Source organism: Cheilinus undulatus, linkage group 8 (genome assembly GCF_018320785.1).
Source record: "Cheilinus undulatus linkage group 8, ASM1832078v1, whole genome shotgun sequence".
Classification (NCBI taxonomy): Eukaryota; Metazoa; Chordata; class Actinopteri; order Labriformes; family Labridae; genus Cheilinus; species Cheilinus undulatus.
Window position 1 is genome coordinate 49163348 of NC_054872.1, and position 23037 is coordinate 49186384.

Consider the following 23037-nt stretch of genomic DNA (forward strand, 5'->3'; position numbering starts at 1 on the left):
CATATAAGTATCTGTTTCTGAAACTGAAGCATTTTCTGTCTTTTCTTCCTGTGTTACAATGAGAAAATCATGTTTTTAGTTTCACGGGAAAGTGGAGGATGGATTGGCAGCTGAAATTTTGTGGCTTCTGTATGCAAACGTCTGTGAAACGTTCTCAGAGTCGCATGCACAGACGTGACAGTTGCATGACAAAAATGATTCTATATACAAATAAAACAAAATGTCAGTTTCTGTCTTTTTTACATTATTTCACTATTCATTTGCATGAATTCTGGGTTGCTCTCAATGCAATTCTTCCTCTCTGTTTCATACTAAAGGCCTTGTAGCAAATTTCAAACTTCAAAACTTAACAATCTCTAAGATTTTAGTGACTGAATAGTCCACATACGCTTAAACACCTCAGTTATTGGGTGTTTTTTTTTCCCCTGATACTCCCCAGATACTTTCCCCAAATGCACTGTGAGCATTATGTGTGAGTGTAGACAGCGTACAGGACTTTGCTTACCATTTTTGGTCATTTAAAAACAAGAAATTACCAAAAATCATGTGCCTAGGACTTCTATTTCTTTGCCATGGTATAGAAACAGGTATAAATGGTATCCAGTTTTTTAGTCGTATAGGTTGTTTGCAATCATGTGATCCCCAATGTCTGTTGGGGGAACAGTAGTGGGGGCCAGCTATTAGGTAATGAATAGGAAACAGAGGAAAATTAGTACTTCACAGCAGTGATTCTCAACTGGTCAAGCATCAGGACCCACCAGCTCCTCCTTAATAGAAATCGTGACACAATTTTTTTTTTTTTTAATCTTTTTTTATTTCATGAATGTTGGTTATCAGTATACTTGGCTACCATTACTACATGAAGACAAAAGAACACTCCAAAAAGTGTTGATGCTTTAACCCTAAATAGAAAAAATTTACTGAACAAAGAGACGAAAAACACATTAGAAAAGCAAATCATCACAGAAGGATTTGTATTCATTCAGCTTATTTCAGTCCATTTTCCTGAGATAGCATCTCATTATCTTGGGTAAACAAGCTTTATTTGCCAACAAAGGGAGATAAATGGATAGCAAACTTGAGAAATACACTGAATTTTACTCATAATCATAGGAAAACCTACAAAAAAAGGATGAAATTACTGTAAGTCCAATTAGAGCTTCTGTAGATGGAGTTTTTGTATGGTTTTTAGTTCCCTGGCACACATTCTCAACCCATGAGAAGGAGCTTTGCAACTAGTGTTAATACCGTTGATTAAAACCATGACTAAAAATGTTTGTTGACCGCCTTTTTTTTCCCATGACAAAAACTAGACTAAGACTAACAAAAACAGATCTGTGATGACTAAAACTGATAAAAACTAAGTTTAGTTTACATCAAGCTGACTAAAACTAGACCAAAATGTGATGTAGTTTTGGTCTGACAGTCAAAACCTGATATTTCTCTACTGTGGGTAAATCTGTCAAAAACAAATGCATCTGTATCTATTCTGCCTCTCAGCTGTAGAAAGCAGGGACCCCAGGTTTGGCAGAGTGCAGAGAACACACTACCATGATGTGGTACCAGATTTAGGCAAGAGAATAAATGCATGGACTAAAACTAGACTAAAATGTTATGAGTTTTCATCAACTAAAACTAGACTACAACATAAAGGGTAGAAAGAACTAAAAGACATTTCATTGAAAGAATAAGACTAAGATCAAAAATAGCTGCCAAAAATAACAATGCTTTACAGCTCTAAATGAACGTCTACGCTACAATTATCATCAGAAAGTTTCTACACACATTGAGTACGATCCCTACATTTTACAAAAAAAGAGATTTTTTTTCCACAGTTGACAGATATACCTGTCAGGGAAGCGATCAGTATCACAAATTACTCAGGCCTAGCATCTCGTGTCGTCTAGTCACATGGAGGGAGAAAGGAGTCTTAAGGAGTCAAGTACTGAGCTAAGAGGCTAGCTGAGCCCCTTTTATATATTAAAAAAATCTTTATTTTGTCACAAACATGCTTTAAATTGAAGCAGTTATAAACTGTAAAGATGTGTCCTTCACCAACTAGCCTGTGCTACAAAACAGTGCATTAATGTGAGCCATAGCAGCCAGCTCTTGTTGGAGTGCCGGCTTCATTTCCTCCATCCTTTGCCATTTTTGGTACCAAATGAAGAGCCATTTGGGGGCCAAACAAGCAGCTCTACTAAGCTGAGCCAAATGATCTGGAACTCTGAAAAGAGACGGATTTCCTGTCACAACGAGCAAACTGATTGGACGGCTGTGGAAACCCAGGCAAGATCAGAGCTAAACCAGGACAAAACTGTGCTGAACCAAACCAGACTGCTCTTTGGAAATGGACCATACAGTCGTCCAGACTTTAGACGGAGGCTTCCCTGCTGCTGTTTGGCTGTTTTTTTATTCTTGCACTTTAAACATTTGGTATATTCATGGACAGCTTAAAATATGACATTTTTGGCAGTGCTTCTCTATTTAGAAATCAGGTGTTAGCTGCTGTTGCATGATGTCATCGCAAAGAACTTAGTTGATCAAAATTTTAAAACCTGGTGTCATGACAACCCCGCAGATAGTATTTCAATAATAATACAAACTTAATTACATGACTCGTTATTGGGAACTTAAACAAGAGACACAGATATAAAGTATTAAAAATGAGATGATATATTTATCATTGCTGATGCATCAGTTGTGGTCAGAGTGTTTATTGTTGCCTTGTTTGATCAACTTGACCTGAAGTGATTCCAAACATTTCACGCCACATGTGTTGGGTTTTGCTTTTCAAAGGAGGGCACATACTCTAAACTTTGACCTCCCCACCCCCGCCCCACATCAGAAGCTTCGGATGAATCAACCACACCGCCCTGACTTCACCTACTCAAACCACCACAATCACAGCCAACAGCCAATAAAGAATCGACCTGTCTGATCGGACGGGTGGAAACGGAAGGAAAGGAGAGCTGGTGGGTGTCTGGAGTGGGCGATGTTTTGGAAGTGGAGGCTTCAAAGACTGCTGTTGGAGTAGGGAGACATTGTAGGTGTGTGCGTCTGTGCTGTGACATGCATTTAAATATGTGGATGCATGATTTTTGCTTGTCAAAGCACCACACCTACATCTGAATGAATCTTCTGCAAATCTTTTTCAATGTGTGTGCGCTATTACAGTAAATTCTGAATATAAGTTGCACTGGGTGCAGTCAGTTTCTGCAGACATGCTGCCTTAGTGCAGCTGTGCAGCATCCTAATAAAGGAATGTTAGGTACTTGAAAGTGCATACAGCATGGATTTGAGAATGTAGGTGCAGGGAGACAGCATGTGTGCATCTGAGTGTTAATGAGTGAATGTTTGTCACTTCCACAGCAGCTGCCTGTGGTCTCTCCTCTTTCAGATGTGTGTGCACGTGTTTGCCCTCCTCACCTTTTTAGCATGCTGCGTCACAGCTGCTAACACACATATATGTGTGTGTTTTGTGTCTCTTCTGTATGTGTGTATATGCCTCACCGTTCTGCAGGCCCATCCACAGCTGCTTGTGGTCTTTCTTCTGCATGTCGTTGACGACTTGGCTCTTGTGCTTGAGGGCGTCGGCCTCCTTGATGCTGGACATGAAGTGAGCCTCGATCACAGAGTTGGACGGGCAGTGGAGCAGGTCACGGTCTGGAAAATTCTGTCACATGCACGAGAAAAAAGGGAAACTCAAGTTGTGCTACATTATCTGATTTTGGCCACGAAGCAAGAAAAGAACATGGTAATTGTGGTTGATCTAAAAGAAACTGAGGAAAAACTCTACTGGAGCAAACAGAACAAACATAATCGGCAACAATATAAGTTTTAACTGGATTGGTAAATCTGACAAGGCCTTCAACATAACTGACTGACTACATTCCTATGCAGCCATTCCTATGCTAGTTCTTCAACCAGTTTCTGGTTGTGACATATTCTCTGCTTGTTTATAAACCACTGCAACTGCAAGCATATCATTTTTGAAGCTAATACATATTGAGTAGCAGCTGTGATTATTGCAAAGAAGAAAAGAAAAGAGACATCAGAAAAGATGGAAAGTACAGCCGGTGAATCAGCTGAGGCAGAGAACAGGGAATTTTGGTGCTTCATCAGCCTCTAACAGAGACGTAGATGAAGAAAAGCACTTTAAAAATATTATTTTTGGATGTTGGCAGGTAGATTTGATAAATGACTTCATTGTCTGCAGCCATTTCTCTCACTCTAGAGTGCCCACAATATGCCTGTAGACTCAGTTACTCATACTGTGGCAATGCCACCCAGGGGATCAGTGCAGCCTGTGTCATTTAAATGAGTAGTCAGATTTTTGCAATGTGTAGGCTTCTACGTAATTTCAGAACTACCTAAGCCTTAAACATGCACTACAATGTGGATTTGATGCAGAAGTATAAATCAGATTTAACCCTCCGAACCCCGCTGGATCGGTTAGCACATGCGTTGTTCACAGTATCTCAAGAACCATAGGACGAATCTCTATGGAGTCAATTCTTATCAGAGGACCTTTTTTGCCAATCTATGGATGGCTCCTGGTGTTTATAACCCTTCCAGAACATTTTTAATCCATGCAAAAAGTACGTTGTTTATTCTGATTTTGCCACATGGCTAAATGTATGATAATGTGACTATTTTTAATATTTTCTTGGAGGTAGCAACCAATCAGAGCCAGCACAAGATCAACAAGAGACAAGACAGTTATGTGCAAATTTGGAGAGGTAAGAATAAAATTGTCTTTTATGGACCAAATAACGATAATATGAAATTTACACTCCTAAAATGGGATTCATGTGCATTTTATTTTGGAGTGTGTGCAAAATTCGTATAAATATATAAATATATAATACAGGGGTGTCCAAACTTTTTCCACTGAGGGCCACAAATAGAAATGTGTATGAATGGTGGGGCCACTTTCAGATACCGCTCCTTGATGATATTAAAGTTATTATAACCAGTCTACTGTAGGTTAAGATATTAACCTGGTGGACCAGGCAAAAAGCCAATCAATTTGAGGATTTTGCGGGAGGGCAATCAGATATCAGGGGGCCCTTGTTGGCCCTTGCAACCACTAGCACCAGCCCTGGAATGCTATTGGTGCTGCTGTTTGCTTAATCAAAAAGGCCGTTATAAATCAAGATATCGTTACCATTTTGGTCGCCAGTATGTTTACCATTTATAGTATCATCTTAGTTCCGTCACAAATTTAAGAACAGATCATTAAATTCTTCTAGTCAAAATGTCTGTTTACAGAATTAGCATGATAGCAACTTGTGCCACATAGTTCCACCTCGTGCTGAAACTAAGAAGTACAATATATGTAAGCAAAAACTTGATGTTTTTAAAATTTGCTGCAGGCCAATCAAAAGTGGACCACAGGCTGCATTTGGCCCCCGGACCACAGTTTGGACACCCCTGACATAAGAGATCTAATTTCAGTTTTGTTCTTTTACTCAGTCTTTCTGGTCATACACATTTTAAAACATGTATCCGAAGTCCTTATAGTGCACATACTCTGATAGTCCAGGCTGTCCTGAAAAATAGATGTCTATGGCTTTATTGTCCCTAAAAGTGTTAATATTCTACAGTCATTTTTGCATAAAAATTCAGGAGGACCAAAAGCAGCAAAAACTTACGTTGGGTTCCAAAGGTTAAGGGCTAAGAAAAGAAAGAACCAAGCCAGGTTCAGTGGAAGATTCACAAGTGTCTCTCACCTTAAAGTGCACAGTGATGCTCCAGGGTAAGACAGTGTTAGAGGCATGGAGGTCAAACAGAACTCCAATAGGATAGTGCCTGGAACAAAGATAAGGAAACAGGGAAAATGCAGTTTAAAATCTTAGACAAGATTTTAAGACCACCGATGCTCCCATTTCAACAGGACAGTTGCCAAACTGACCAGCTACAAGGGGTATCAAAATCTAGTACCAACACATCCAGTACCTACCATACTGAATTACAAGACAGATTTTGGTGCTTAATTTTTTTACCTCGCCACCCTGCTACTCTAAGGGAAAGGCAAATGGCAGCTTTCATTCATCCACCAACTTTAAAACACTCTTAAAAATATCGACTCAGGCACCTTTTACACAGTATTGATTTACCACTAGAAGAAAACAAATGATATCCAACCCTACCAGCCACATAAAGCCTTTAATCTGCCACAAAAAGGCTATCAGGATGTGACTCATATTATAAACATACTCGTAAACATGGAGGGGGAATCAGTTTCGAGTGATTTTTGAGGCAATAAAACTATTGTCACAAAACTTTTTTCTGCAGGGATCTTAAACTGATTGTAAAATTTAACAGCGGGTTTGGTTCACAGCATTAGCAGAAAGAACAGGGGTCAATTTTTTTATTTCTGGTTGTTATTCAGTCCAACTTTCTCAGGATGTGGTGTGTGAACTTTAAGAGACAGTTTACATTTCACTGTGACATTTCTATTTGTCACTTCCTGTGTTTAAAATAGGGTGAATATTTTTGGATTCAGTAAACAAAGATTGGATGCTTCTCTTTATCTGAAACTCAAATCAGATGAGTGTATTTATGTGAAGGCACTTCAAAAGACAGCCAGACAGACCGACCATGTTGGTCGCTTTAACAGTTTCCCTAAAGTCAATGTGTGTGTTTTTTTACTTACAAAATGCAAAAAGTTATGCCGGTCTCCTTTTACATCTTACTGTACTACACCAAGGTCTTAGAGCTGTAACATTTTCTAAAAATCCACGACTAATAACACAAAAATCAACGTATAATATAGAATGAGAAAAGGAAAACACAAAGCCTCACATATAAAAGGCAAAACTGGATTTTTTTAGATATTACAAATACTTAAAAGCTCATCAATACTGACTTTTGCTACACTGAATCTGATTTGTTTCACTCTGAACTGAAATTTGAGCATATTTTAAATAAGATAATCCATCACCCATGCAGCTAGACTGCCACCATGTGGCTAAACCTTGTAATTACAGCGAGAGTCTGAATGTGTTCCAGCAGCTAACATTGTATGGGGATTATCTGTGAATGAATAGACTCAAAACAGCTATGCATTATTCTACAGCCTGGTTAAAACCATTCCAAATGCAATGTTTGCCTGGACGCTGAATAAAGTTGTGGTTTTATTACACCATTGAAGTTACAATATGTAGAATTTTCACTCTGAAATGTCCAGGTATGTTTATATTTCACTTCAAGTGATTGCTCACTTACCATTTGAGGGGAGTCCCTTCATACTCAAACCACATCTCCTCCACATCTTCAGCTTTCATCACTTTGTGGAAGTGTTTCTTCACTTTATCTGTTACCAGGGTCAGGTAGCTCACCCTGGGTAGCAGCAGCTATGGAGACACAGCAGACAGAAAGAAAATATTATAAATCAATACATAAGAAGGGCAAATAAGGAGTCTAAAGGTGTCTTTATCTTTTCATTCTTGCAGAAAGCTTTGTAATAGCAGAACTGCATTCCAGATGTTTTTTGATCTGGTTTGACTTCAGTCTCAGAAATCTCCACCTACAAGCTGACCAATCAGAGTTTTTATTTCCTTTATCTGGACACAAAATCAAAAGCAGAAACCATGACTTAAGTAATAAATTTAGAAGGTTTTAACGCCCGTTTTGATAACACAGCAACAGAAATAGAAGTCCTCGCCTCATATTGTGTAATTTCTCTTTTTTAATGACTAAAAAACATGAAAAACATTGCAGAGATTTAGTTGCAAAATGTACGGATGTTTTGGGGAAAACTGGACAGTGTTCAGAAGTTTATTCACAATTTGTCTACGGATTTGTCTCTGGAACTTTTCAAAAATCATTGACGCAACAGAAAGTGTCTCAATTCTTTAAAAAAAATGGGTTAAAAAGGATCAAAGTATTGAAAATTTTTGCACAGTTATTACAAGTAGCCATCAGGCAGAATTCAAATCTGCACACATGGAAATGGTGTGATTACATAAGAACTTTCTTACAAGAAATCCTACATTCAGGGAATTTAAGTGGGCAAACAAAACAGAAGTGCAATAACTGAATCTTGAACTTCCCTCTTGATCATTAAATCTTCCCTGCCAGCCAAATACAAATAAATATATGAATAAAGGAACATGTTTTTTCCTACTAGAGATATCCTGATTGATCGGGAATCACAAAAAATGCATGAGCAGCAGATCAGAATTAATGCTTTTAGACACAGATCACCAAAAGTGATCCCCTGTGGTTAATTCTCTGGTGTCTGTGGCTGGGAGAATCACTGTGTAAGCAGTGTAGTATAACTGCATAGGATAATTGAATTGCTAATCAATTAGCACTAAGCACATGGGCACTGTCAATCCAATTACAGTAGGATGCTGCACCTTCAACTGTCAGCTTGAAAAATACCAGTCACACAGGAGTTTGTAGTTTTTGGTTGATCTCAACCACCTTAGGCTTTAATTATGTCTTGTGGTTAGATAATTATGTGAGTTAGCAATTATCATAAAGTTTAATTTAGATTTTAAAATGTCTTGAGTTTTTTAAAGTATCATTATGATTCTTTCTCTTTAATGTGAAGGTTCGTGTAGACTGCAGAGCTTAAAGAAGTTTGTAAGTATAGAGGCATGTAAAACATGAGGGCAGGGGTTCTCAACAGAGCAAAATGTGACAAAGGACAAGACAACCAAGTTTTTACATTTTTCCAAGCACACATTTGTGACCCACTGAAATAGGCTCCACGGCCCACTTTGGGGTCCCGATCCACCATTCAAGAGCCACCGCACGAGTGTACAGCTAATTTTCATAATTAATACACCACTACACCTCATCTACTGCTGCTGCAACTGGTACGTCATCTTTCTCCAGTAAAAGCAGGTCCCTCAACCTTTGAAAGAAGTTTATATAGTAGGAAATATGAATTTAAAGTTGGAATATGTGTCCCTCTGCTCCAGAAAGCCCCTGACTTTGCAACAGGTGTCAAATGTAAAATGGCAATCTACAGAAACTATGAAAAGTATATTGCAAAATTAAAAACAATAATTAAAAATCGTAACAATTTCAAATTTACTCCCAAATCTTTTGTCTTTCTCAAAATATCTCACCGATACAGTGTAAGTCTAATACTACAAAGAAGTGTTTAGCTACAGTAACACTGGTTAGTGTGGCACTTAACTAGTGTTAAGGTACCAACTCGTCAAAAAAAGTTACGTCAACACTCCGTGGTGTGTACCCATACAGACACCATAAAACTGACAGGGTTAAGTTGAATATGCAGGTTCTGATATGTAGAGAAAAAGCCCCACATGATTGGTACTGGTATCAGCAGATCCTACTCATAGATGATCATATTGATATCAGAAGCAAAAATAATAATTAGACGGATCAGGGCATCCCCATTTTTTAAAGATGTACATTGAGCTTTCATGCCAGATTTAACTTATGACATAAAGAGTTGTGTATTCCCCTAAAAGAAATAAACTTATAAGGTAAGTCTGTGTATCAATTGCTTAATATCAAATACAGAGAAGATATAATGGAGGAAGGTTGTCAAAATTTTGAAATGTTAGCACTTCTTAATACCACATGATTTAAGCGATACAACAGCCTTAATTTAAGGTTCAACAGTACTTAAAGTACCATATTTTAAGAAAAATCAAATATACAGTTGCTTTTCTAACAAACACCGCTGAGAGCAGAGAGAAACACATGGGAGATCAAATGAGAGCAAGAACTGATGTCCTGTTTTAAAAAATGTAGCAGAGATATGTAGAGAAAAGATGTTATTTCACAGCCTCTGTTGCAGCCTCTATTCTTGCTAACGGTTTGATTCATCCGTTAGCAAATACATTTTATGAAGTTAATGCATAAAGTAAAGCATATAGTTTAGTATGCATATAGTTTGTGTCCGTTACAGAAAGAGAGAGCAGAGAGACAGCAATGTCTCCTGCTACCATGGGCGTAGCACAGGGGGATAAAGGGTACTGATTACCTGGGCCCACAGTAGGGAGGGGCCCTTGGGAAGCCTGCGTTGAAAAGAGTATTTTGATTTATTTTTTCTTAGTAATAAGTGACATTATTAAATCAAAAGAGACTTAAGCAGTGATCCTCAATGCCACTTATTTCCCGTCTTTCCACTCTGTGATGCTTTTTGCCCATTTAAGTCACTTTTCACTCATTTTTTGCCACTTTGGGACCATTTATGCCACAGTTTAGTCATTTTTTGGTTACTTTCCACCCATTTTTGCCACTTTCTGCCCTTTTTTGCCATTTTTCTCCCAATGTTTGCCGCTTTGCCCATTTTTGACACTTTAATCCTGCTTTTTGCAATTTTTTGCCCCTTTTGCCTTTTTTGCCACTTCTTGCCTATTTAAGCTCCCTTTTGCAATTAAATGCCACTTTTGGCCAATTTTTCCCACCTTTTTTCTGATTTTTGCCCAGTTTTAGTCCACTTTGGAACCATTTTTGCCATCCGGAACTAATTTTTTTGTTACTTCCCACCCATTTTTGCCACTTTCTGCCCTTTTATGCCACTTTTTCTCTCAGTGTTTGCTCCTATTTGACTTTTTTGCTACCTTTAACCTATTTTAATTGCCACTTTTTAGCATATAGATTGTTGCTCTTGCAAATGCATTTGTCAACAATTTGCCTCTGGTTGTGCAGGGTTGAGTAACACTGGACTAAATCAATCTTTCAACAGACTGAAATCCACATGAAACAGAGTAAAATACAATACTGCTCCTCCCTTAAAAATGTCCAAATGGTATAGTACAGTGCTGCGAAATATTGCAAGTTAATTTAATTTAACCATAGTAAAAATGTTGTTCACAAATGGGGAAATTATGCTTCAAAAATACATTGAAATGCATAGATATTTGCAAAAAATATTTTTTTTCCCTGTACATCCTGCAGACTGACAGCAGCCATACAGCCCAGCACAAACACTGACATACTGTATCAAACAATCTTAATATAAAAAAAAATCTGAAATTTCAGAATAGAATGACTGCATACACTTCTTCTGGTTGACTAATGATCATTCAGAGGAAATATTTGACACTAGATATGGCAAGTTTTGCAAAATCTTGTATTTTGCCATTTATTACCATGGACAGTAAGTCAAATTCTGCTTTGTGTTTACTATTAAGGGGACCTTCCATATGCACGAAATGGAAAATATTATAAATGCACAACTTCAAGGTGTCCTGGAGATCTCTGTTGTTTCCTTGGTATCGAAACAGGTATCTACATTGCTTGTTTTTGACTAGTATTGAAATTCAATATTCTGGTACTGTGACAACTCGATGATGGTCTAGGCAATGAAGTGTAGGCAATGAGTCTTTAGCTCTGCTGGCAGGTAAAGCCTCATGTTTTGCCATCACATGAGGTTGGAAGGCAGGTGCACTCACATAGTAAGGCTCGGCCTCTCTCTCAGTAACCTCATCCTGGTTCAGAGTGAAGCAGGTGGGGATCCGGCCGAACCAAACGTCTCTCAACACGTCCTTGTCATCTGCCATGATGCTGCTGCCTCTCCCAGTGGCACATAAAGAATCTATTCCTAAAACACAGTCCCTGAAGTCCAACGGCAGTTAGCGTCTTCCTGTCAGCAACACAACAGAGGAGACAAGAAAACAGTGAGAAAACTTTCAGGAAGCAGCATCTATACCACCATGAACTAGGCAGTGCAACATTAGCTAAAGCAGCTTTCCTAAGGTTATTACGATTTAGACAAGTCATACAACCCCTTATTAACTTGTTAGCGAGTAATCACCGCGGTATAATCCAGCACAAAACACTGACCCACTTGCTAGACCTCCAAACAAACTCAAACCTGTCAAACTACGCAGATGTTGTGCAGAATCTGACGTTAGCTCGATGGCTCGGTGAGCTAACTTAGCAGGTGGAAACATACCTAAGAATTGTAATAAATGCATAAATATGCTTGTTTCTTGGAAAATGTTATCACTGCATATGAACCGATAATCCTTCTGTATTATGAGGGAATAGGAATAATTAAAAACCTTACTTTTGTCGGTGTTTTGTTGGGAGCTTGAATGGGAAAAGGGCCGTGACTATTGGTGTTGTCATTCCACTGCTGTCACCGGAAAACAGCTGAAAAACCTCATTCACCGCTAAATACCGCCCCCTTCCGTCAGCTTTCTTCCAGGAAAAAAAATTAAACAATAAATAAAGGTTTGAAAAAATATTTTCTTGAAGACAGTGTTTATTTTTGATAGGTCCTTTATGTTCCTGTATGTTCGTATAAACAGTAAGGCAATTTATAGTTTAAAAATTGGCATATTTGTGAAACAGTTATACACGCATCATCTTCACGCGACGCCGTTGGGAGTGTACGGTGTATCGGTTAAACGAGCGACCGTGTTAGCTGATAACAATAATGATTGACGTAGATATTTGAAGTGTCTAACTCTCAATGAGTTCATCATTTTAAGCTTTTTGTCAACCATAAAGAAAAATAAACTAATCACTTTGCATAAGACGAAAGTCCAAAGCAAAAGGGAACCCATCTAGACACTTTCAATGTCCGTTGTAAGTACGACAGCCACGGGCGCATGCGACTGAAAGTCATCAGTTAACACGTTGACGTTTGGATCCGTTACACCGGCTGTCCGTTTGGATGCTTTAGCAGCTTGAGTCCATTAGCAGTCGTAATAATGGACAAAAGGTTGGACACAGATAATTTGGAAGTGCGTCTTCAGGCGCTGGAGAGTCAAATTTATGGCGATAGAAGGAACAAAACTGGAAAACCAGTCAAGGTAAAACACCGATCATGTCTTTGCTGACCAGCTACTAAGAAGCTAGCCTGCTATTAGCCTAGCACAGAACTAACAATAGCCTAGTCAGTAGGAATGAGTGTACGCCCTGTTTATTTATTGTGTATAACCATTTGCCGCAATGTAGTTTTAAGAGAAAGTTGTATAGAGATTTTTTTTTTTTTGCGAGAACTAGTATTCATCATTCATCACTGGTATTCATCTACCAGCTTATTAGCTACATCTCATCAGCAGCTAAAGCGCTATTAATGAAATGATAGCAGGTTGGTCTGTCTGTTGGGACCTAATAGGGTTAGAGCGGTGTCATCTGTGATTTAGCTTTGTCGTAAATTAAAATTAAAAAAAATATTACAACAAAACAAATGTCAAAAAGCGTCGTAATAATGCTAAATAAGGCCATAACAACACATGCAATAACTTAGGCATTTCTTGGCGTTTACGTGTTTAAGTGGCAAACATGCTATTTGGAGATGTTATTCTGTTAAGTGACAGTGTTCTTTTCACATCTTATTCCTCTAGAGGATTACAGTGTCTGGTTGAGAGTGCTTTTGAGTAATAGTGGCAAAGCAGGAAGAGTAATTTGTTAAAATGAGGGAATGCATTAAGGATGAGCAATTAACTGAAATTAAGATTACATCGCAGTGTACTACAGTTTCTATGTTGCAGAAGATGTAATTTTTCTTTAACCTGGAATGTGTGACAAACTAATAGTTCAAACCTTTCTTTGCTGCAGAGATGCTATGCTCTACACATAATGGGAGCATTAAAATGACAATTTTTCTAGAATATATACAGTGCTTAACAAATTTATTGGACCACCTGTCATATTTGTTTCAAAAACCATCCAGCATCATGAAGTAATTAAATGTGTTTTACCATTTTGAACAGGAATGAGGAATTTCAAACTGAATTCACCCAAATTTGAGCTGGCTCACTGGGCTTCTCTGAGAAGTCAGAAATTAATCAAGCATAACATTCAACCACTAAAACTCATTTTTGTGTTCAGGAATGCAAGTAAATAACTATAATTTGACATATTAATCAAGAAATAATAATGAGCTTTACTATTTTTTCAGTTTTTTTGTAGATCAGTAAATTTGAAAATTCATGGATAACAATAATAATTATATTTTAGCATTAAAAATATAATTTGGGTGAAAAAGCTTCTACATATTGGTGTATTAACCATTGCAGAAACATAAAAAAACTATTTGGGTAATTACCAATGCTGTCAATTTAGGGCAGCTGTGGCATAAACCTTACTTTGGTTAGGGTTAGGGTTAGGATGGTCTAATAAATTTGTTAAGCACTGTATATATATAGCTAATCTATTTTATCCTACTTTTGTTGGTTTTGTATGTTTGTCTTTTTGAAAATGAGAAGGACAAAATCATCATTCTCTTCAATACACAATAAAATGCCAATACACCAATAAGACGTTTTAAAATTGTCACTCTTTGTTTAATCTATCTAAGGTTATGTAACAATTTAGAATGATTTACTGATTGTTTGTTGAGAAATACATAAGATAAGGAACTTAAAAAAAATTACATATTAAACTGCAGTCACAAAATTTTCATTCAGCCCTAGTTTGCATGAATAGTAGCTATAAATAATTTGTGTGTATTACAATTTGTAGCAGATTGGCTGAAATGAAACTTAAGTCCATTTTAGCTGCTGAATGGAGGATCTCATCAAGAGCATCATATGACGTGTTGAATGCAAAGAAGCACTGAAGTGACTTTTCCCTTTGGAGATAAAATTTTGTTAATGAATAAAAGAAATGTTAGTTATTGGCTCTTCTGCTTGTTTGGTGTAGTTAACCAGGGCTGATTTGATTATGGTCATTTCAATTATTATCCTAATTATTTTGATCGATATTGAGATCACAAATTTGGACTTCACATCTGCATCTGTGCATGAATTTCAAATGACTAAATAACTTTGCCACCATCATGCAAAAGGAAGTTATTTTGCATTGTTCCATGTTAAAATTCCCAAACTAGAGAGGATCCATATGACTGAAGCAGAAACAAACTGCATAAAAATATTAGCAGTGTTTCCATTTGGGATGATGCCAATGAGCAGGAGTTTGTCTGCAGTTTTTAATAATTTAAACAAAAAAGTATCATATAATGGGCGCCTAGGACTCTTTATTTTTTTATTGTCATTTCAAAACAAGTAAAGATATTGTTTGAAATCTAGTATTGTGAAGACCCTGTCTGTGTTTTTTGTGCAATAGCACATTTTGCACAAAAGCTTCCAGATAAGTAGGTTCAGCATGCTATAATGACTTTCCTTTACCCTTTAAAGCAACTACATTGATTCTTGTTTGTGTTGTTTGTCCTGCAGTGTGCTGAGTCATTGGCCAGGATTCAAGCAGGTCTGACCAACACTGCCAACAAAAGAGAAAGAGTGAAGATCCTACACAAGAAGAGTGAGTCACCATTCCAGTCCTGCAGTATATAGATATAATAAAATAAAGTCAGATGAATACGAAATGTAAAGACATTGCGCAACAAATCCAAAAGAACAATAATAAGATATGCACAAATTGCAGAATGTATTAGAAATAACATGTTTACAATAGAATAGATGGACAATATGTTACCCGATCTAGTTCTATTATTGCTAAGATTGGTTATTGAACAAATGACTGAACAGTTTACAAAAATATTTAGATTGCACAGATGGAAGAAATAACATGATTACATGGTTGTTTATTGTGGACTTGTCAAGCACCAGGACTTCTTCACACTTTTGCAGTTACTTAGAAAGTCATCAGAGCTATGCTGTTTGTCTTTAAAATGATGTATGGTAATATATATATATTTTTTCCAATCATTTACCATTTGTCCAAACTTGCATTACTTTATCATAGATAAGGAAACTTGCAAAGGGTTATATGTGCAACAGTTGAATAGTTAATATATAAAATCCTTTCATTGCATAGTTATGTCAACAGGTGACACTAAAAGTGCTACAAAGTGCAAGGTCAAAGTTAAAGGAGATAAGATTTTGTGTTCAGTGAATCATGTTGTGAATTATGTTTATTGGTGTTGTGATTCAGTTGAGGATCTCATGAAGTACCTGGACCCCCAGTTCACAGACCACATCACTGTACCTGATGCTGTCAAGCTGGAGTTCATCCTCGCTGGTAAGAATCAGAATCCATGTATCTACTTACAACAATCAAATTTTGTTAAGGGCTCATATTCTTCATTTAATGAGTAGGAAACCTTGTAGTGATTACATTGTCAATGTTATGTTCAGTGTTGCCATGTTGCATTACATGCGTGTAGCGACTATACATTTTATGATATAGAAGATCAATAAGAGAAACTTCCACCTGTTTCAGTACAGACTTTGATTATTTCTGGGGTTTTTTCTGCACAGAGGAAGATTTCTTGCTTTCCCAGGCTGCTTTGCTCGAGCAGGTTAGCAACTTACAGCCAATGCTGGACAGCACCTACATCAGAGGTGAGTTCACCTGACTGGAAAGTAAAAAAGATTGGGCTTTACCCTCAACTAAAAAGTTGCTTATGCCTGTTTGATGGCACATTTGTCCAACTGTCTTTCTTTAATTATGTTCTTTAAACAGAAATATGTCAAATAGTTTGATTACAAATGGGAGGGATTTTTTTTTAAATTTCTGGACTTTAATGTCTGTCTGATGTGTAATTTTGGGTGAAATAAGGGCAAGAGTAAAAATTTAACTCATTTGACAAGTTGATCTTGTTTTTGTTTTTTTTTTGCTTTTAAATACACATTCTACTGGAGTTTGCATGGGTTCTCTTCAGCTTCATCCCACAGTCTTAATTATGCTTGTTAGTCTGGTTTGTGTCTCTAAATTGCCCATAGGTGTGAGTAATTCTGCTTGTTTTTCTCTGTCAGCCCTGTGACTGACTGGTGACCAGTCCAGAGACCTCACCACCTACCAGACATTATAAGGCGTGTAGATACTGGATAAATGATACTCCAACCCTGTAGCAGTATAATACATTGAGCTTTTTTATTAGTAGCATGCCATTTTTTTATTGCATCTGTTTTTAATAATTTAAATACAGTTGGATAGTGATTTATCAGTTTTCCAAGGATCTGTGTATTTTGCCTTAATTGGTTGGACGTCAGAGAAAATAGATAATAGATAAGGTCTTTGTTCTCATATATCTGGAAGTTAAAAAAATGATTAATCTGCAAATCAAATGGAAATTTGATTTTTGCATCATCATAAATTAATTGAACTTCAACATTATTTGACTTTACCAGCATTGCAGTACAGTCATATAGTACTTTGCAGTCTTATTGTACTGTTGTCAGTTAAATAGAGTTTATATATACTCCAGTACTGCAGTATCTAATGCAGATTGGGACATTTTTTCTGTTCATAGATGTCCCAGAACATGCCACCAAGCTGCAGCGTCTGTCACAGATTCACATCAAAGAGCAGGTAACCCATGGTCTTTTGCTCTCTGTTTTCACTGATCCCATCAATGAATTTAAGGTTTTACCACCTGTTTGTATTTCTTTCAGGATCAAACCGATGCTCAGTCCCTGGAGGTGAAGAAACTTTTTGAAGAATACAACAAAATGGTAAATTTATGTTTGAACAGCATCCTGTCTGTCTTAAAATTTTGACTGTTTAAAAATTCCCCCAAGACAAATTGCAACAAATAAATAGAAGCAACATTGTAACTTAAATTCTTTCATTACATCTTCCTCTGGCACTCTTCTGTTATGAAAATATAGTTCAGGAATCAGCAAATGAATTGACTGTGCAGCTTCTCAACTGATTTGGTTATTCCTGACACTGCTGAAGTTGAGTGTATTGAACATGACCTGTGACAAAGAAGAAATACTTAGATGGAGCTCAGTGTTTGTCTGCTGTTTCTGTCACCTTTTATTAACAAAAGCTCAGTACATTTATATAAAGTTAGAAAAAGATGAAATATTGTTGGTGAGACTGCAACTTTATTACATTTCTAGAAGATAGAGGAACACATCTTGATAGTGCAGTACAAAATTGATTTACTCTTGCATGTTTACACCTGAGTTAGACCCACTAGCTTAGGTGCTCCACAGTTTCCACGCTGGGCTTTGACCTGTAAGTCAAATGTAATTGCTTAGCATAGCAGAAATGGTGTTTGAGTCTGCATTTGGATAAAACTGTAGGCTAAAAGGATAGCATGCATTATATCATTGCCAGAAATAAAGCCTGGAGAATGTACAAAATAGATGACACTATAAAGTTTTTTCCTTCTTTTATGTTTGGCATATAGCCAGTTTACTGCTTGCTCCCTTGTTACTAAGGTCAGTCAGAAAAAAAGTTTCACTAGTAACTAGCTGGAAGGGGATGTATTGCTTCTTAAGGCCTTTTTGCACACCATACCATTATTTTTGGATGTGGGAAAGAAAAAAAAGCACTGGGTCCATCCATCCTAACAGAAGATCTTCATATAGTTTGGATATTTGCATGAACTTGTGCATCACTGTACTGTGCCAAGTCTGGGAGAGAGCTCACTCATTTTAGTTCAATCTCTGTTGCATGGCTGTTTGTACAAATCTTGAACTTAATCTGTATATCATGGTTGATATCCACATAATACATGGATAAATCACAGTGTTTAAAGTAAAGTTTCTGTGCAAAACTCTAACTACAGACAAAATGTGCAGAGTCAGTTTGCAAACATGATTAACACAGGGTTGTTTGTCTTTTTTAACATGCAGTAGTATTGGGAGAATAAAGACAGAAGGCTTGGTGTGCCAAGGCCTTTAGAGTCAGACCCTCTGTCAGTAAATCTCCCCCAGTGCTTGCATACTGGGGCAAGTACAGAAGTCTGTTTATTTATCCTAATGGAGCTAGCCTGACTAAACTGTGCATGTAAATAAAGTAACTGCTGCTGGGATCAAGCTCCACCCACTGACCCCTGATCTTTGATCGGCAGATGTTCCTGCTGTCCAAGCAGTTCACCCAATGGGACGAGACGCTGAGGAAGCTGGAGGAGGCCAAGGGCATCCGGCCCGTGGAGTAGCTGCTCTTAACGCAGACATGTAGACACTTCTAATGAGGATGGTGATGAGGAAGAACACTCCATCGTGGTGGGAGATCACGTCAGACCAGAGTTGATATGTAGCTGTTATTTTAAGGTAACTCAGAGCAAAATATGAGACAAAAAAAAAGGACAGTTTGGTTGTAACTGCTTTTAAAATCGTCCAACAAAATTAATGAGTCTGGTCAGATAAGATTAAAGGGATATTTCGGTATTTTTTTAAATTGGGTTGCCCAGTGCAGCCAACATCTCTGGAGGCTAATAAACTATTTACTAGTACTTAATACATCCCTATTTCTAAAGTGTAGAAATGTCCCATCAATAAATTGATCCAACACACACATATCAAACTTGGTCTTACTATAGAACTGAAGGAACTCTGTCTCATGTGACTCTTCATCACTGGCCTGGAGGAACTCATCACGAGAATTGGGTGGCTCATGCAGCTCTAAGATGCTGCTGTTATTTATTTAGAGACAATAGAGCTTTTTATGCTTTGATATTGACTTGTAAAACATTCCTACACCGCCTCTTTACTGCATAGCCAGTCACAAGACTTCTTTCTGTCCCCCACACTAACACGCTTCTTCTTCAAGGCTTTAGATCCTCCCTAAGAACTCCATGGTCTGTTAGAGCCAAGATTTTATTCCATTATTCTGGATTTAAGAGTTTTTATTTATCTAATGTTTCACTCAGCACAACAATAAATATTTCTGTTTTCTTTGACTGTATTTGGAGTCTGTTAGGCGTCGTTTTTGTGTCAAAATGGTCTCTGTCATGCTTTTGGGACAAGTACCCACCCTGTTTAATCTACTTCTCACTAGTATGTAACGTTATCCTCTCTTGCACCCTGTAGCCTTTATTTGCACATTCAGACCAAGGGGTGCAAGACCAAGCGGTGTCCCAGCTGGTGAGTCAGGATACAAAAGTGGGTTGTGGAGCTGTTTCCAGTGGGTCATGAATTAGGGCCTGGAATAGAAGGGGGACAAGAAGATTATAATGTACAGAAACTCTTATGTAGATATCAATATTTTAATGAAATCACCTTCAAAGGAAAGGATGGGGTGTTGTAAAAATTTTGAAGGGTGACAACTTTAAGGGCAGTGGATGGAATGTTCATGAAGCTGGGGATGTTGGGGGCTTCTCCCCTTTTTTTGTCATTGCAGGTCACAGTTTGCAACTTTTGGATGCCGTATGCAACTGGCAAGTAAATTTTAGACATTTGCACAAATTTTTACCTTAATTGTCTTATGTCTTGGAATAACAAAAGCTGGGTTTCCCAAGAAAATGAGATATTTCCTTGAAAAATTGCTTAAGTTTTCATTCAGTCTTGGGGAAATGAAGTAAAAATAAAGTGTATGCATGCCCTTCTGTAACTAAATGCTTTTCAGGCATATTTTTTTTGTTCTGTTTCTTCATTTAATCATGTTTTTTTCCATCTAAGGCCTAAATACATTCATATGGTTATTTTTTTTTTTTATTGGGTCATAATGACTCAGAAGAAGGTGATGACGAGTCCTGATGCCCAGCCAGATGAGAACCATTGCTCTAGGTGGCTTGGCCAGACTGAGAGACCACACATCTGTCGTCTATAGCGGGGGTTCCCAAGCTTTTCAGACCATGACCCCCAAAAAACTCTCATAGTCCAGTGACTACTATCTTCCATAGAGGTGGTTAAAGTGTACTATGCTGCACAAAGCATCATTTATAAAATTACATTTTAAGTATAGTTTTGCACCTTTTCTTACATATAAGCATAAATCTCAGACAAAAACTATGGTTTTATTTTAACTGCAATTATTTTAACTGCAATTATTTTAACGATATTTTGTACAATAATGGATACAATTTACCAATTCGAATCGTATTTTTGTTTGGAAAGCATCCCATGACCCAGTGTATCCCCTGGGGGTCCTGATCCCCATTTGGAAACCACTTGTCTATAGTGATGATCCCACAATACGTCTTACAGCAAGACAGTCGATTAAACACTTACAGAGCAATCATTCAAAGTTTATATTTTGTTTAAATGTAGTGCGTCATATCACTTTAAGTCAAATAAGTCTGAGCAACACATCATGAGAGGAATATTTCTTAGTCATTCTCATCACTAAGGCCTGTTTTTTATTTGATTTTTCACTGATTTTGTTTTTTAGAAAGTCTAACGCATCATGCTCATCCCACTGTTACTGACACAGGCATTCAACCATCATGTTTATCTGTGAACAAAACAGAAGAGTGGTCAATAAATCATTTCAAAAAATCAAAAAAGACAAAGAGCTGCCAGCATTAAACACAGTGATCATAAAATAGAAAACTAGAACTACTGAGGCTGAAACCACCAACCACAGAGAATGGAGTCCATCCAGACAGGGTTGTAAATAAAGAACCAAAATATGCATTTTCAAGTTTATTTCATTTTTATTTGGTCTTTCTTAATGGGAAATAAGAATTGTTTGCTCTGTGCTCATTAAAAAAGTCTCTGAGCAGATTTTGAATAATTTAAAGTTGACACAATGAAAAAGATTTCTTTGTAATTTTGCACTTCCATTGCATTTATGGTTTCAGTCCCCTTCATTTTTTTTTCAACTTTGTTATGTTGCAGCCAGAAATATTCATTTTTCTCCTACACTCAGTACCCCATCATGACAAAGGGAAAACTGATTTTTTTTTTTTCCAGATTTATAAAAAATAAAAAACTAAATATCACATTGACATCAGTATTCATACCCTTTGCACCAACACTGTAAATGTTCTATTTCTCTGGACCGTCACTAAGGTGTTTCTACACCTTGATTGAGGTCCGCCTGTGTGCTTGGACATGGTTCTAAAGGCACACACCTCTCTATAGAAGGTCTCACAGCTGATAATGATATCAGAGCAAAAACAAAGCTACGAGGTCAAGGAACTGCCTGCAGAGCTCAGAGACAGGATTGCTGACAGGCATAGATCTGAGGAAGGATATAAAAATATTTCTTCTGCACTCAAGGTTCCCAAGAGCACAGTGGCCTCCATAATTCTCAGATGGAAGAGGTTTGGCACAACCAGGACTCTTCTTGTAGCCCTGCCAGACTGAGAAAACAGGGGAGAGGGCCTTGGTTAGAGAGGTGATCGAGAACCCAACAGTCACTCTGCAAGAAAGAAACACATGAAAGCTTGCTTGGAGTTTGCAAAAAGCCCAGATTGGTAAATGGCTGCAGTAATGGTTGTCCTTCTGGAACTTTGTCCCATCTCCACACAGGACCTCTGGAGTTCAGAGTGGACTTTGTCCCTCTTTGCCCACTCTGAGTCCACCACAGACAGCTGTAATAAGATGCATGACATTCAAAGTAGATTGCATGATTTTTTGGAGTTAAAAAAAAAAGTCTTATAAATCACTAGACAAAAAATTCAAGAAGTTTTTGCTTATTTTGATCAATGTATAAGTTACAAATAAATGATTTCAAGGGATAATTTTAAAATAAAAGGGAAATAAATTTACATACCAGAAAGGTGTGTTTCCTTACATGAAAATAAGTTTTCATGCTGTCAAAAATGTATTCAATACAATCTGTGAACAACAGATAAAAAACTGCCCTTGGTTTCTGCAATGATGCATCTGTCTGTCTCTATGGAGATTATCATAAACACACAAACACGCCCATACAGAGAGGTGCTGAGGCTCTAAACTACAGCTTTAAAGTCTTCTAAGACAATTTCTTTTATGCTCCAAAGGATAAAGTCAGCTAATAGACATACTTCCTCACTGTTCCCACAGACACTATCACACTACTCCGACATGAAGTGTAAAACTTGCATGTTTGATCTGGACAATAAAGACACTAGTATGAATTCTTTATGATACAGATGTTTTCAACTGAATGTTAGACTAGCTGTGAAATAAATATAGACATTTATCATGTGCTAACTGTTGTTGGACAGTCAAACCAGGAATTCACTAAATATGCTTCTGGGAGGAGAAACATTCAGCTGAACTCAAGTATTTTAACGAGAACTATGTGTTGTAGCATTTCTTTACAGCAAGACCACTTAAGACAAACAAAATAAGTTTGTAGTTTTTAACCACTTACCTCTCTCAACTGACTGGAAAGGCCAGGATGTCCTTTATGTGCAGGCTTTAGCCTGATAACTTTAAAGGTTTAAGAGATTTTGAAGATTCATGTCTCCCATAGGTGACAACAGTCTCACAAGGTTACATCAGTGCAGGCAAA

At 37.4% G+C, this 23037-nt stretch overlaps 2 protein-coding genes across 2 annotated transcripts in view; one reads left to right on the forward strand and one right to left on the reverse strand.

Annotated features, from left to right (window-relative positions):
• The window catches only part of atg5 (ATG5 autophagy related 5 homolog (S. cerevisiae)), a 63264-nt gene extending 51185 nt beyond the window's left edge, over positions 1–12079 (reverse strand). Inside the window, exons 1-5 of the mRNA XM_041793867.1 lie at positions 12008–12079; positions 11391–11581; positions 7231–7358; positions 5733–5811; positions 3511–3673 (exon numbers count right to left, since the gene is read on the reverse strand). Coding sequence (XP_041649801.1) covers positions 3511–3673; positions 5733–5811; positions 7231–7358; positions 11391–11498 — 478 coding nt within the window. The 5' untranslated portion in view covers positions 11499–11581; positions 12008–12079. The remainder of the gene's footprint in view (positions 1–3510; positions 3674–5732; positions 5812–7230; positions 7359–11390; positions 11582–12007) is intronic.
• Positions 12080–12580: 501 nt separating this feature from the next.
• On the forward strand, positions 12581–19557 carry dctn3 (dynactin 3 (p22)). The gene is made up of 7 exons (XM_041792485.1): positions 12581–12758; positions 15129–15213; positions 15847–15933; positions 16173–16256; positions 17168–17226; positions 17310–17369; positions 18722–19557. Exons 1-7 carry the CDS (start codon positions 12657–12659, stop codon positions 18806–18808), a joined length of 564 nt encoding a protein of 187 aa, XP_041648419.1. The 5' UTR covers positions 12581–12656; the 3' UTR covers positions 18809–19557.
• The last annotated feature ends 3480 nt before the right edge of the window (positions 19558–23037 follow it).

Coding starts and splice junctions, on each gene's coding strand:
- dctn3 (XM_041792485.1), top strand. CDS start 12,657: ATGGACAAAAGGTTGGACACAGATAATTTGGAAGTGCGTCTTCAGGCG. Junction 12,759..15,128: donor AAACTGGAAAACCAGTCAAG/GTAAAACACCGA, acceptor TTTGTCCTGCAG/TGTGCTGAGTCATTGGCCAG. Junction 17,227..17,309: donor AGATTCACATCAAAGAGCAG/GTAACCCATGGT, acceptor TATTTCTTTCAG/GATCAAACCGATGCTCAGTC.